This window comes from Vombatus ursinus, unplaced genomic scaffold, assembly GCF_900497805.2.
Source record: "Vombatus ursinus unplaced genomic scaffold, bare-nosed wombat genome assembly UNPS02009573.1, whole genome shotgun sequence".
In the NCBI taxonomy this organism is placed as follows: Eukaryota; Metazoa; Chordata; class Mammalia; order Diprotodontia; family Vombatidae; genus Vombatus; species Vombatus ursinus.
The window spans coordinates 27,184,962-27,199,450 of NW_020949351.1; the positions used below are offsets into that span (position 1 = coordinate 27,184,962).

Genomic DNA, 14,489 nt, shown 5'->3' on the forward strand with positions numbered 1-14,489 from the left:
CTGGTTTTAGTCGAAGGGAGGGCCTAGTATTCAGCTTTAGAAGACAACAACCCCTCCCAATATAACAAATAAGAAGTCAAATGAAAACACACAAGGTAACAACCAATTATACCCTTACGCTCATCTCCTACCCTTCACTGGACTAGTCATTTCCTCCGGAGATTATCTCCTTCCTGATTTGGCCAGCCAAATCAGATAAGCCAGCCACTGGATTTGGGTGTGTTCATTTAAAAATTTTTGTTTGTTGTTGTTGTTTTTTAAGCTCTTTAACCTGGTTTGGAAATTAAATAAAGGTCATTTGAGGTGAAAAGTGTAGGAGTTCAGTTTCGGAGTGGTAATACTTTTTTTTTACTTCTTGCTGCAGGTTAAAATATCACGAGCACATACAGATCCGTATTAGCATTTTATTTTGTAAACCAGAAGCTTCAGGTTTGACGCATCCCCATCCCTTCTATTATTCACAACTTCAGTCATCACTCCTTGACCTCTCCTGTAGTAGGTAGCGTCTTACGGAAACCATGAGTTTGGGTGAGACCTGAATCTTTTTTAAACTCGATCTTGGCACAGAAAAATATGCTTGCTCTTAGCACTCGAAGAGCTCATTAACATTCACGTTGGGTTATTTCGTCTTGGGGTTTATAAATAAGGTGAGTGGGAATTACCTCAACTCTATCACAGTGCCAGGAAGAGGAAGGAGGGCAAGCAGAGCTAGAGGGCTGTCGGACTGGGCTAGTGTTGGCAATGCTTTGTCATTCGCGGGTGTTGCCTTCCACCAGCAGGCGAGTGGGAGGCTGCTCGGGACGCCGCCTGTGTTAGCTCCGGTGGAAGGAGCCCCGAGAGCTTCCTGGTTGTTGCCTTCTCCTCAACGTACTTGGGCTGCCGGTCGCCGCCAGAGCTGGCCCTGTAAGGGGGCTACGCAGGGAGAGGTGACGGATGGCGGACATCGATACCCCAAACGGGCGGGCTCTCACCGAGTTTGTAAGTTTAGAGCTTCTCCCACAACTCCTTGTTCCCATTCTCCCCTCGTCCTTCTCCCTCCCTCTTCTTAGGAATTCAGATTCCTCGGGATTGAAGATAGCAATGCTGCACTAGCTCCTGAGTAAAGCAAAGGGGTTATGCAGCCGGGACCTAGGCACTGACTGTTTGTACATAGTGAAATTATCTGCACTCGATTTTCTCGAAAATCCTACCCAAATGTGCACGCTAATGCCTTAGCTGGGTTTACTGCCGTTCTTTTCTTCGGTTTAATTCAATACCTATGCACATATGCGTGCAGTAGGTGATGAGACACTGCTTCTTGGAAAATTTTGCCTCTCTCAGCCAGGCATCTGATTCCGCGGAAGGCTTTCCCCCCGCAAGGCGAAAGGCCTATCTTTTATATTGACATGCAAAGTATAACAGCAATATCCCAGTTCAGAAGATTGGTATCTGGAAGCATGGAGCTAAAGGGTGGGTGAAGGGAGATACGACCCGAGGCTCTTAAATGAAAGGAAAATCATTATCATAGAACTTTTGAGGCCAAAGGAATGAGATGATCGGTTTGACTTAACTCTTTGTTATTTACATTTAAGGACTGAATCCCAGAGAACTGACTTCTCCCTCACCCAAAGATGTATCCTTCTAGTTAAAAGCAGCGCTGAGATTAGAAGCTAACTCTTCTGATCCCAAATCACTATACCACAGTTTTCCACGTTCTAGCCATTACTCCCCCTCCCCGGATTCTGCCCTACCTCATTATTGGCATTTGGGACCTTTTGTTGCCAGCCTCTCATAGCAGCAGATTGTCAGAGAAAGCTTGGGTAAAGACTGTCTGAAAAGTAAGAGGTCGCATAACTTTCTCTTGAAAGTGAGTTAATGATCTTACTACTGGGGGAGGAAGGGTGTTAAACATCCCATTCAATCCAATGATTTAGCATTTTCTCCCTAGACTGGCAACCAGATGAAAGAATCTATTATTTGAAGGGCTCTGTGAGACTGTTTCAGACAAGAGATGGATTGGCTTTGCCAACTATCCCCTCTCTCTTCCTTAAGTGACAACTAAGATTTAGTTTCTAATTAAATGCAATGCTAAATTACAGCAGCAGTTGGACATTGTAACATAGAATTTAAAAGTTTGGATATTTCATCTGCCTTCTAGATGGATTACCTACTGGGTCTTTATAGTATATAGGGCAGATTGTAAAATTCAATTACAAAAAATAAGTGAACGTTACCCCCATCCCCAAAGTGATGTATTATCTGCTGTTTTAACTGATTCAAGTCTGAAACACATTTTATTGTAGAGTTGTTAACTGTGTCCTCCTCGTACATATTATAAACCAAATTCTATTTTGTATATAAAGATGAGACAAATGCTCTATTATTGACCATTTTCATGAATCTTACAACCTGGCAGTAAGAAATAAAAAGGACAAGATGTTAAATAATAATTCACTTTAACAGTTTTGCATATAACTTTTAGAGCTAGAGATGTTTCTGGTGCTTGGAGAATGAACATTTAGAAATCTATTTGTTAGTTAAGTTTAACTTTTAGGCAACATCTGTGTTTTGTTTTGAAAAGTAAACATTACTGTCGAAGGAGGTAGCATGATGTACTAGCAAGAGCACTGTATTAGAAATAAAAATTGGCCCTAGCGCTGCCAGAGATTGTATGACCTTGGGCATGTTGTTTGACCTATCTAGGCCTCATGCTCTTCATCTATAAAATTGAGAGGTAAACTATACAAAATTTAAGATACTTTACATTTTTTAACTTGTATGAATTTTTTCTAGGGCAATTCTTTTTAGCCTTCAAACAGGAACTAACTGGCTCCCTGGTCAGATCATTACTGTGGTCCTAAGAGATACAGAAAGCATAAATAATCACAAGTCTATATAAACAAATCTTAAAACATGGTTGGTAATTCCAAGAATAGTATCAGCAAATGGGAGATCAGTATGACATGCACTTATTGTCATAATCACATGTATAAATTTCTTAGCTGGGAAATTCTCTATCAACAACTCTTAACATTACATTATTATCTAATGTCTTTATGAATATTTAGGCTAGACAAAGGACTGCAGCACAAATATTACATGTTACCTGTTCACAGAAGTTAACAAGCCTCTTAAGACTTGGCTTTTATCTTTGAAACAAGATAGCTGGCACTATAAATTTTAATGTTATAAGCACTTTAAGTAGCAGTGACTAGGTGTAGGTAGTGTGGTCTAAGAGATAAAATCAAATTTGGGAATCAGGGACAAGATGTTCTCCATTAGCTATTGAAAAACCTCACCAACTACTGTACCAACTGTTATTGTCCCACTGTCATAAAATAGGTGACATCCAGTTTAAAAGGGCAAATATTGTTTTATAAAGTCTTTTAAAACATTTAAATGGACCTCACCAACATGGTCATTCCTTCTGAGTAAAGAGATCATAGCCCATCCAAGCTTACCCATCCTATGTAACTCTTGTCCATGTCCTCCCAGTTTGCCAAAGAAGACCCATCAAAAATGCTTGGGGGGTACTTCTTGGATTTCTCCTGACATCACATAGGATATTACTGAAACACCAGTTATCTCTCCTCCCTCTTGCCATGTGATTAGCTTTTTTTTTTTTCAAAGATACATTTCTTTGAAAGCATTATTTACTCCAGTTCTTTTTAGTTCCTTGTAACATATTGCAGCCTGCTCATAGGCACTTTGTGCCTCTCCACTGCTGGGAAATTTTTAATTCTTTATTTGCCATACTAATCCGTTACTAAGTCATACAACAACATGGGTGGACTATTTATATAAAAATGAAGGGGTTTTATTTCTGGAATTAGAGTCATTAAACAAGTTTTACAATTTCCCAAGGGCAATCTCACCCCAAAATTCAGAAATGTATATTAAATGTTATATTCAATGATGCATTTTTGTTCTAGGCAGAAGATTTATTACAGGAACTTCAGGTACACTTTCAAGCTCTGACTGAGACAATAACTCTCAAAAATATCCTTTTGTATTTTAAAAGAATGTACAGCGTTGCTCTGAAATTGCATAGTGAATAAGAAATGTCTTCATGATCAACATTCCTGGCCATTTCTTTTCATATAACTTTTCTAGTATGCATATTTTTTAATGCAAAGTACAAATTTGCATTTTGGTGGTACATCTGGAGATGTATTAATATTCATCTGTAGGATGGAAGATTATTTCATATTTTATCAAGAGGTGGAAAGAGAATTGGTATGTATTTTTCAAGAATAAAATAAAAATTCATTTATAGTCCTCAATACGTCAAAGATATGTGATTCTGTTATTGTGGAAACTCCTTTTACCAGCTGCCTGAGACTTAGGGATGTTAAATGATTTGCCCATATTTACAGAGCTAGCAAGGGTCAGAGGAGTGATTTGATTTCAGAACTTCCTAGCTCTAGCTTCTACTCTATACACTATGCCAAGTTAACTCTGAGTAGCCATTGTGTGTGGTGCATTGTAAAGAATGCTGGATTTGGAGTCAGAGGCCCTGAGATGAAATCTGGCAAGGCCTTGAAGGGGCTGGTCTATAAAGACCTTTAAGGTCCTTTGCTCTATAAGCCTATGATCTCATGTTTATAAATATTATAGAAGGAAATCACTAGCTCTATATGATATGAATCCCATTATTTACACTAACAAGCATCAAACATTTTCAGCAATGCAATTTTTTTTTTACTCCAACTCTTCCGACTTGTGGCTTTGACTTAGAAATAGTCAAGCACAACAGGTTGTTTCCAGTTTGTATAAAACCAGAAGAAAAACAACCGATTTGCTGAAAATAAATTTTATGTCACTTCAAAAACCAAATTCCTGAATATTTGTGTGCAAAACATATATGTACAATAATTTCTCACTAACTTACACTCCAAATTTGGGAATTAGTTCCCTGGGGGAAAAAACACTGATCCTAAGGCACAATGAAATTAACTTAAATATCTTAAAATGTGCAGGTGTAAAAAAGAGGTTGTCCCACACAACTGGGCAAGACAATTTAGTTAAAAAGATTAGGTCCTCAAAATGTTTAAATGTTTAGTCACATATTAAAATACATCACAGTTAATTCCTATTTCCTTGGATATTACTCCTGATTCTATTAAATTAAATTAAATCCATTGGATTTCGACTTTTTAATATAGTAATGGCTATGCTCATGCTCTAGTTATTTGGCAATATATCAGTCAAGGAAAAATTATATGAAGGGATTTTTTTCCTTTCCACAGATTAGACAGTGGAAGTAAATTAATTTGCTATGATTTCTCTTTGTCCTCTTAATTTGCTTTAAATCTTTATAATTTAATCAAATTATCAGGATTTGTTATAAGTGCTAATAAAAAAAAAAGGGTCTTTGAAGAGGGTTTTTTGGCCAACAGTTCAAAAGTGACATTACATATGCAAACTAAAGGACTATTATAAAGTATCTAATGGAGAAGTGAATACACTAATGAAATCAATCTGCACTATACAGTTCTCTTTAACTTTGTACTGGAAGAAATGGGGAATCGGATTGATGACTTACAGAACAACGTAACTGATCTCATGGTAGAAGCAGGGATCCAAAATACAAACAAAGAACAAATGGTAAGGACCATTAATTTTTTTTTGTTTGATGTTTTTAAAGGCCATTATTTGTTTTCTTCTTTAAAAACTGACAACACACTTGTTTTTACAGCCTGAGATACTATACAACCTGCATACTAAAATAAAAATCTTGAAATCTACAATTTTTTCAAGTTATAAAGCTATATGCAAATTTCCTGTGCTTTCTGATTTATCTTTATGGGTATCAATTTTAAGAACTTGAGAACTTGAATGCTTATTTTTTTCTCCTTAAATAGGCGTAAGTTAATGTTTTCACACTTAACCTTCAGAGAAATCACTTTGGAAAATGTATTTAGGAAAATGGCTAGTTTTTGAGAGAATACATTCATGTAACCTTCAAGAAAAGCTTTATAAATTATTAGGTCCATAATACAGTCTCTGATGTATCTTAAGAGTTTCTGTTGTATGTGAATGCACCAGTTTAGCTTTTTCTTCTACAGATTTAAAGACCACCCTATTAGTGAAAATTGGCATTCTTAGTCTGAAGAATTTAGTAGCTTATGGCATTATATTAATATGCTTTGAAAATAAAATATATAGGGGCAGCTAGGTGGCTCAGTGGATAGAGCATCGGCCCTGAAGTCTGGAGGATCTGAGTTCAAATCCAGCCTCAGACCAAATATTTGACACTTACTAGCTGTGTGACCCTAGGCAAGTCACTTAACCCCAATTGCCTAAAAAAAATACATACATACATACACATATATATACACACACACATACACACACACACACACATATATATACTTAGAAACAGGCATGTTTCATTTAAAATAATTATGCATATTTGCTACTGGCTTGGCTTGTGATATTTGGTGGCAGCTGTCCTAATTCAACTAACAAAAATTTTCATGAATAATAATGAATTCAAGAGGGTTCATTTTTCAATGCCTGATTGAATTAGCTTTTTTATGAAATAACTAGATTATAATCATATACTAGTATTACAAAATCAGGTAGAGAGATTAGCCCTAGTAAGGGAAAGAGTTTCAGAGGGAAAAAGATGCTGAAAAGTTTTGAAGGAACTGAGAAGTTCAAACTCGTCAGTTAAGTAGGAAGTCACTTGCTGCAAAAGTATAGAGCTTTAGTTTGGGCTTGAGACACAAGGAAGAAGGCTGAAACAGGTGCTTTTGAAAATTAGATAGGCAGCAAGAGTTGGATCAAGAGGCAGAAGAAATCGAGGGCCCAGTTACAGTTAGGTACCATAAATCTGTAATGGGTTAAAATCAGTGTTTCTGTCAATGGCAGCCAGGAGCAAAGCATGCCCCAAAGTGGCAAAACTGGACAGCTGGGCTGAACCTCAAAGCAGAAGGACTAAGCTATTTAGGAATGCTAGGTCAATGAGAAAAGGCATTCTAAGGTAGTGGCTAGTGAAGCATTAAAGTGGCAGACCATGGGCTCAAGGCTGGATATGATGGTAAGAGTGTAGAAGAATAAGCATAAGTCAAAGGACTGGAGGTAACAATAAGGGAAAAATGTAGAGTTAGTGTGAATCAGAGTAGGTAAGGTAGGAGATTTAAGAAGTGTTGCTCAGAGACTAGACATTTTCAAACTTCTGGTTCTTGGAGGTGATATAATTCCAAGAGATACTAAGTCTAAGATGTGACTGAAGTACAATGCAGGAGGTTGTTGCAAATGAAGAAACTGAGGAATTATGTTCAGGTTATTCAACAGGTCATTAACATGAACACTGAAGTCTCAAAGGATCACACTAAGGAAAAAGGACAGAAAAGATAACCATGAGCTAGATGCTAAAGTCATTAAAAAAAGTTGGGAGAGTTATCAGGAGGTCAATAAATAACAGCAACAAAGATGGGGCAAGAATGGTATAAACTGATTTCATATAGCATTTCTTCATTCTCATTACTCCAAATCCATTGTATATGAGGGAGTGGATAATGAGCTGGTCTCTGAACCAGGTAGACATGGATTGGAATTCCAATTCCGATCCACACGGGCTGTGTGATCCTCAACAAGTTACCTAGCCTCTTTTAGGACTCTGGGCTGCTAAGACTACAAGGAGCAGATAAGGTGCAGACCTACATTGGCAAAGGGAGTTTCCTCATCTGGGACTTTACTATACCATAGATACATAGGTTCAGTCCCTATCCCTATTACAGTTATCTATGTATATGACTTATTCCCCTTAACTAAATTGTGTACTTCCTCCAGCATCAAGCACAGTAGCTTAATATTTGTTGCAGTGAATTGAACTTAATTATATAGTTACCTGGAAATTAAATTTTAAGATGTTTAGTTTTAACTGTGCATGAAGAAATATAAATAACACTATTTCAACTTTTCCCAAACAGACTTGAATTACTGTAATGTTAAAAGATGCAAAGTGCATTCTTTATGGATAAAGATTCTGCTGCACAGAAGCAACTGTTCCTGCAAGAGAAATCTTGTCAAAACAGTTTGAAAATTTAATCATATGATATGATAAATAATATTACTATTTTAAATGTATGTTTGTTTCAGTGACTAATTAGATTTGTTTGTAGAAATTCAGTTCTTAAATTACTTTTAAGACTGATAAGAATGTTTATAAAAATGTCTTTCAGGGAGCACTTTTATCAATTCATAAATATTTTCATCAAAGATGATAATAGCTAAATTCACATCAAAGATGATAATAGCTGAAATAATGCTTAAAAATGTGCAAATGCTTTTGATATGTATGATCGCATTTGTTCCTCATCACAATCCTTCGAGGGAGGTACTGCAGGTATAATTATACCTATTTTACAAATGAGGAAACTGAAGGAAAACTCTAAGCCATTATTACATATGGACCCTTGGCCTTCAGAAAAGAAGTCATTATCCTTAAATGAGATACCCAGTCAGTCTCTTAAAAATGGATGTTCATTTTCTATTGTATGGTATAACAATCTTTACCTTTGGTTTAATACTCATGATAGTTCAGTGCTAATCTTCTGGGGGGGTGGGGGGAGAAATCTTGAAGAATCTGAGTCATAATTTACCAATTTACCATGGCTAAAATGCCCAAAAGCTTCAAAGAATCAACTGAACAAGTGAAATAGCACTTAATGGTCTATCTACTGATTCTGAAACATACTAATACATTGTTCATCTTAGACTATCAAAAATACAATGGAGTCTTTTAAAAAGAAACTGCCAAATCAGGCCAATCTCCTATTATAGGCTGACATCCTACATCTCTTCATTCATTCATCTAAACTCAACACACCCATTTTTATGGGGAATCCAGTAGGGTAATTATCTGAAACAATTATACAATGGTACCTCCTTTTACTAATTCTGTCTGACTTTTCTGTAGTAACTGTTTTCTCTAGTACCCTGTTATAACAAAGATTATAATATCCTCTTATAAGCATGACAACATACATAATGCATAAGGTTTAAAAGTTATTTAAGCACCCTAGAAATTCTTATCACCAGATTCCCTTTATTTAAGTAGTAAACTGCTATAGCTGAACACAAGTTTTAAGTATGAAATAGTTTATAGCACACCCAAATAGAATATATACATTTCCACATCTAATAATATTCATACATTTGAATAAAAGCATCTTAATTTTTCCAAATGTGTTCAAAGAATTTGGATGTAAAAAATTCTGGTCCTATTATAGAAATACGTGGGGAAATTGTTGGAAACATCTAGAAACAAACATCTGTGAAGTCAGTTTCTGAAATTATGAAATGAAAAAGTACCCCTAGACTGTCTTGAAAACTACTTCATTTACATAGTAAACACCATCTAAAATTTCAAAGAAATTTGCCACCAGTATCACTGATAATATCTCTTCATAAGTAGGAGTGAGAACTGATGCTCCCCTCCCCCTTTTCAAATAAGGTTTATGAAATGATGTAACTATTAACAGAACTGGCCAAGAGAAATACAGTTCCTGAATTAAAAAAGGCTAGTTTGATGTCCTCTACTTTAAATCCTTAATAGGTTATTCCAAAAGATAAAAATTAACTTAGCACACACAAAGTGGGTATGTTTCTGCTAATTTTGGATAACTTCAGTTAAATGTGAAAAAGCCACACATAAATTTCAAAGATCAGATTTTTTTTTAAATGTTAACAGTGCAGGGAAAATATTATAAATTGTATTAAGTACTACATTGTTGTTTCTCAGTACTTAGTGTTGCTTTATAACTTTTTAATGTTTATAACAATGCCTATTTTCTTTGTATTTACTTTATAAGAAATAAAATTAAGTCTTCTTACACACGTCAGCAATCATTATTATCAAAGTTTAAGGACTAGCCTTTAAACACTTTACCTCAAAGCCACTTCAAGAAACACAAAGAGGGAATTCAGGGGATTTGCTATCTAGATAACCAGGAGCTTTGTTTTTCTGTTTTTCCAATGGGTAATTTCAACAAAGTAAATATACACGGACTAAAACACCAAACTATTATGATGAATCAATTATACCCTGACAGTATTTTGTCACACAATCCCATTTTATTTAAAAACCTCAATGATCTATAAATCAGTTTGGTCACTGTTTAAATATCAAGAATCTTTACAAAGAAACTACAGTGAAAAGCAATGGCATATATAAAACAAATGACATCTGTATTTGATTTTTATTGTGCCTAGTATCCATAAGCCTCATTTGGCACTAATTGCTTGATATTGTTAGCTAACTTTTTATAAGTTAATTCTTTGTTTCCCCAACTAGATTGTAAGTCCTTTGAAAACTGTCAATCACACATACATATAGGAGGGGCTCAACAAATACCTGTTAAATAAATTAAGAGCACCAGATAATGAAAGGTTAACATCAATTAAAGTATAAAACATGATACAATTTTCCTTTATTCTACTAAAATAAACATCAGAAATAATTAAGTTACGCAAACCTATTCCATTTCCCAGTGATATAAGTGAAAATGTCACTGCTATGAATGTACAGCATCACAACTATAATACATGCTAATCAAATCAATTGGTACAGCGCTTCATTTTGCACAATGGAGCAAAATAACAAACAACAAAACCTTTCTGTTATTAGACCCCAATTTCAACTAAAAATAAAGGCTTAATGTAGACTAAGGAATATCACTTATAGTGACACTATTCAAAGCTGGCTTTAAAATGTGCTAGTTGAATAGTTTTAGCTGGTAATCTAAGGAAAAATGATTTATTGCTGTACACTTACAAACTAGAAAGGAAAATTTGGGATTTCTGATTTAGATTTGATACTTAGTCAAATTTTCTCTTCTCTTTTTCAGAGATTAGTAAATCATGGCAATAGTTTCTCTATTTGATCATCAAAAAAAGTGCTATAAAGACATCATTTACTTGTAACTGCCATAAATTTATTCCCAGCAGGAAACTTTTTCAAGTATTGTTTCTAATCAAAATAATATGATTCACTTAGGGTTGTTTATAATTAATAGATGCCACACAGAGATTCTTAGAAATGTTTAATTCTTACTGATGACTGGAGACATAAAAGTGGGAACTGTTATGAATGGGTTAATATTTAGAAAAAACATATTATTTGTGATTGGATTGCACTAATGAAAGCTTGTGGATTGCAGACAATGAAAATGATTATTGCTGGGAAATGCCTGGTAATAAATGTCAGTGATTTGTCAGTGATATGGGCATATGGAACATAAACCTTTTCTTTTCATTAAAAACACTGTCTTTGTATAAAAAAAAAAGAAAGGAAAAGTGCTTTTTCTATAAACTTAACTAAGTAAAGCATTTTATTTTTCCAAAATGATGTGAGGTGGTTTACAAAGCTGGCACACACAAGACAATAAAAATTAAAATAGAACAGAATTAAAACTCAAAAAGTGGTTATGAAGAGGAGCATCAAAACCCCCATACCAGGCAGAGTGAATAATGTTTGTTAGTCACTGCGGGGGAACAATAAATCAGCGTGAAGCTTCTAGACAGCTAAGGCCAAAGGGGAAAAGTGTAGGGTTCTCATTATCAACAATTCAAGACACTTGTAAATACCTACTAGGTGGCAAGGCATTCAAAACACAGACACAAATGAAGTAGTACTTGCCTTTGAGGAACTCATATGTCACTATCTGTGTACATCATGTACATAAATAAGTAAATATAAAGTACATAAAGTAACACTAACAACTGCGGAATAAGAGCAGGAAAGGCCTCATTTAAGAGGTGGAACGTGAGCTAAAACTTGAAAGAAGCTGGGGATTAAATATCTACGGATAAATAAATACAGTTCAGTAAAGGAGAGAGGGGAGGAGAGTGCAGGTGGGAAGAGGTGGCTTTGTAAAGATTTTTCATGGAAGTGGCTACTTAGATGAATGTTAAAGGAAGCCTGAGATTCTAAGAATTTGAGGTAAGGAGGGAGTACACTCTAGACACAGGAGAATAGATTGTGCAAAGGTATGGATGGAGGTGGAAGATGGCATGTCAAGTTCTGAGAAATAATGACCAATTTGACTGGAATATATCAAATGAAGAGGAGAAATAATAGAAGATATGAAGGAACCAGATTGTAAAGATCTTAAATATGTGGGATTGTTTCATTATTTACACGTATAACTCCAGTGCCTCATACACTGCTTGGAACATTGTAGGCAATTAATTAAATCATCAGCTTAGAAGTCTAACTTATATCCTAGAGGCAACAGAGAACTACTGAAGATTTTTGTGTAAGAGAGACATGATCAGACCTTTGTTTCAGAAATATTAATTTAGTAGCTGTAGGGAAAATGGATTAGAAAAGAGAAGAAACTTGGAAAAGGAATCTTATAAGTTCAATAGGGAGAAAGAAGTTTTCTTGGTAATAAAGTTCAACAGGAATTCACCTCTAGGATCCTTTCATAAAAGGTACTGTTATATAAAAGACATTATTACCAATTACAGTTTTGCAAGAGATACAGTAATACCCCTCATATAGACTTTTCGTATTAGTCCTCTACCCTCTATGATAGCTGAGGGTTATGTTAAATTCTGGCAAGGGGAAAATGTTTCTCCAGGGAGCTGTGGTAATATGGTCTCTGCACACAGCTTCATAACGACCTAATTTATATAGAGATAAATCTTTTAAAACCCCAGAGGAAATAATAATGAACACATTAGACCTTTTTCTCTAAAATATCAAATGTCTCAAGTAAAATGCTCGCAACTAACAGACATCAGATTGTTCATGGTTAAATTATATGACAGTTCCTTGATGTAACAATCATAAATGTTACTGATAAAAGGATTGATGTTTTACACATCTGACAAAGGAAAGTAGCATTAACGCTGCTATGAAAATGCATGACCATAATCTGAATTCTTACACAGACAGAAGGCTATTCCATTTTCGTAGAGAAGTAGCCTAAATTGCTGATTTAGCCTCCACCCTTAAGCTAATGCAAATGTTATTACAGGTGAGAAACAATTAAAATGGTAGGTCAAATATTTTGACAACTGGAAAAAACTGTGTTTTCTGTAATAATTTCAATATACAAAGGTTTTTGTTAAAAGTCTAAAGATTAAATAGAAAATAATTTCCATTTGTGTTGGTCATACTTAAATAACTTTTTAGCTATTATGAAAAAAATATAGAACATGAATGTCACATTTAGTTTTACTTAATTACCAGTCAACTAGTTATTTTCCAGATTGGAATTAGCCAACTATCATATATGCAAGGTGATAATGAAGTAACAGGACTTTGACTGACTTGTTCTAAACAAACAGAAGTACTTATATATTCAAATGACTACTGATCCAATCACTTAAATTCAGTAAGTGTTGAGTACCTTTATTATATGCCAAACAATGTGGCCTAGGTCCTCAAGTGTGGCCCTTTGACTGAAACTAAACTTCACAGAACAAATCTCCTTAATAAAAGGATTTGTTCTGTAAAACTTGGACTTAGTCAAAAGGCGCAACCAAGGACCTAGAAGGTCACATGTGGCCTCGAGGCTGCAGGTTCCCCACTCCTGTTCTAGGTTAAGGACAGGTCCAAGAGCCAAGAATAGTTTTCACATTTTAAAAGTTTTGTTGTATTTAAAAATGTAAAAACCATTCTTAGCTTGGGGCAGTAAGCTGTAGGCATCAGGGAAGATTTACCCCCTGGACAGTAGTTTGCCACTTCTTTTTAGGTTCTACAAAAACAAGAACCTCACTCTTCCTCAAGAAGTTTACATTCTACTGGAGGGATATTAAGAGATACAAAAATAAATATAAAGTACATACATAGTAATGAACAATCCCTCAGGATGAGGGTGAGCATTCCTAGTAATGAGGCTGGGGATCAGAAAATATCTCATGTTGGAGGCAGAACAAGAGCTGAGTTGAAGAGGACGAGGGATTCAAAGAATCAGAGATGACGAAGATGGTGAGTATTCTAGACGTGGGCGGAGTCGGGAGGGGAGGTAGTGGAGAGAGACAAAATTTCAAATAACATTCCTTTGAAAGGAGTCACCTATCCCAATGATGCTGCCATTGCTCAAAAGGGGGAGTCTCTTGAAAGCCTGACAATGCATTCTTTTGAATATCCTCTATCAAATCTTATTCTTCATTCTTCAAGGATATAAATTTTGGAAAGTAGCCAAAAATATTCAAGGTCAAATCTGATGACCATAGTAGGTGGTCATGCAAGACACCATCATTTTTGTACCCTCCTTCTCCAACCTCCAAAGGTAAACACTAAAGAAAGCAGTTTTAAAAGACCATTTTGCGTAATGGAAACAGAGGAATAAGTACCTCAAAGAGACATTTTTAGGACATTAATTTAGATGCTCAGATCCTGATACATTTGCTAAAAAAAAAAAAGTTAAGGATTTCTTTTGCAATTTTATTCAAATGATTGGCAAAACTGCCCCCCTTCCTATATACTGGAGATATGATAAACATGAGCTATTCTATAAGACCACCTAATATAGCAGAAAGAGTAC

At 35.3% G+C, this 14,489-nt stretch overlaps 1 protein-coding gene across 3 annotated transcripts; it reads left to right on the forward strand.

Moving 5' to 3' along the window:
* Nucleotides 1–404: 404 nt before the first annotated feature.
* HSBP1L1 (heat shock factor binding protein 1 like 1) lies at nt 405–13,444 on the forward strand. Of its 3 annotated transcripts, none has more exons than XM_027852335.1 (5): nt 405–528; nt 777–978; nt 3,912–3,978; nt 5,492–5,586; nt 7,920–13,444. In XM_027852335.1, exons 2-5 carry the CDS (start codon nt 934–936, stop codon nt 7,923–7,925), a joined length of 213 nt encoding a protein of 70 aa, XP_027708136.1. In that variant the 5' UTR covers nt 405–528; nt 777–933; the 3' UTR covers nt 7,926–13,444. The 3 variants fall into 3 exon arrangements, with proteins under 3 accessions (XP_027708136.1, XP_027708137.1, XP_027708138.1); XM_027852336.1 differs by lacking the exon at nt 405–528 and adding an exon at nt 535–647; XM_027852337.1 differs by lacking the exon at nt 405–528 and adding an exon at nt 535–647 and having other exon boundaries at nt 780–978.
* Nucleotides 13,445–14,489: the final 1,045 nt, after the last annotated feature.

Coding starts and splice junctions, on each gene's coding strand:
- HSBP1L1 (XM_027852335.1), top strand. CDS start 934: ATGGCGGACATCGATACCCCAAACGGGCGGGCTCTCACCGAGTTT. Junction 979..3,911: donor GGCGGGCTCTCACCGAGTTT/GTAAGTTTAGAG, acceptor TTTTTGTTCTAG/GCAGAAGATTTATTACAGGA. Junction 3,979..5,491: donor TGAGACAATAACTCTCAAAA/ATATCCTTTTGT, acceptor TTAACTTTGTAC/TGGAAGAAATGGGGAATCGG.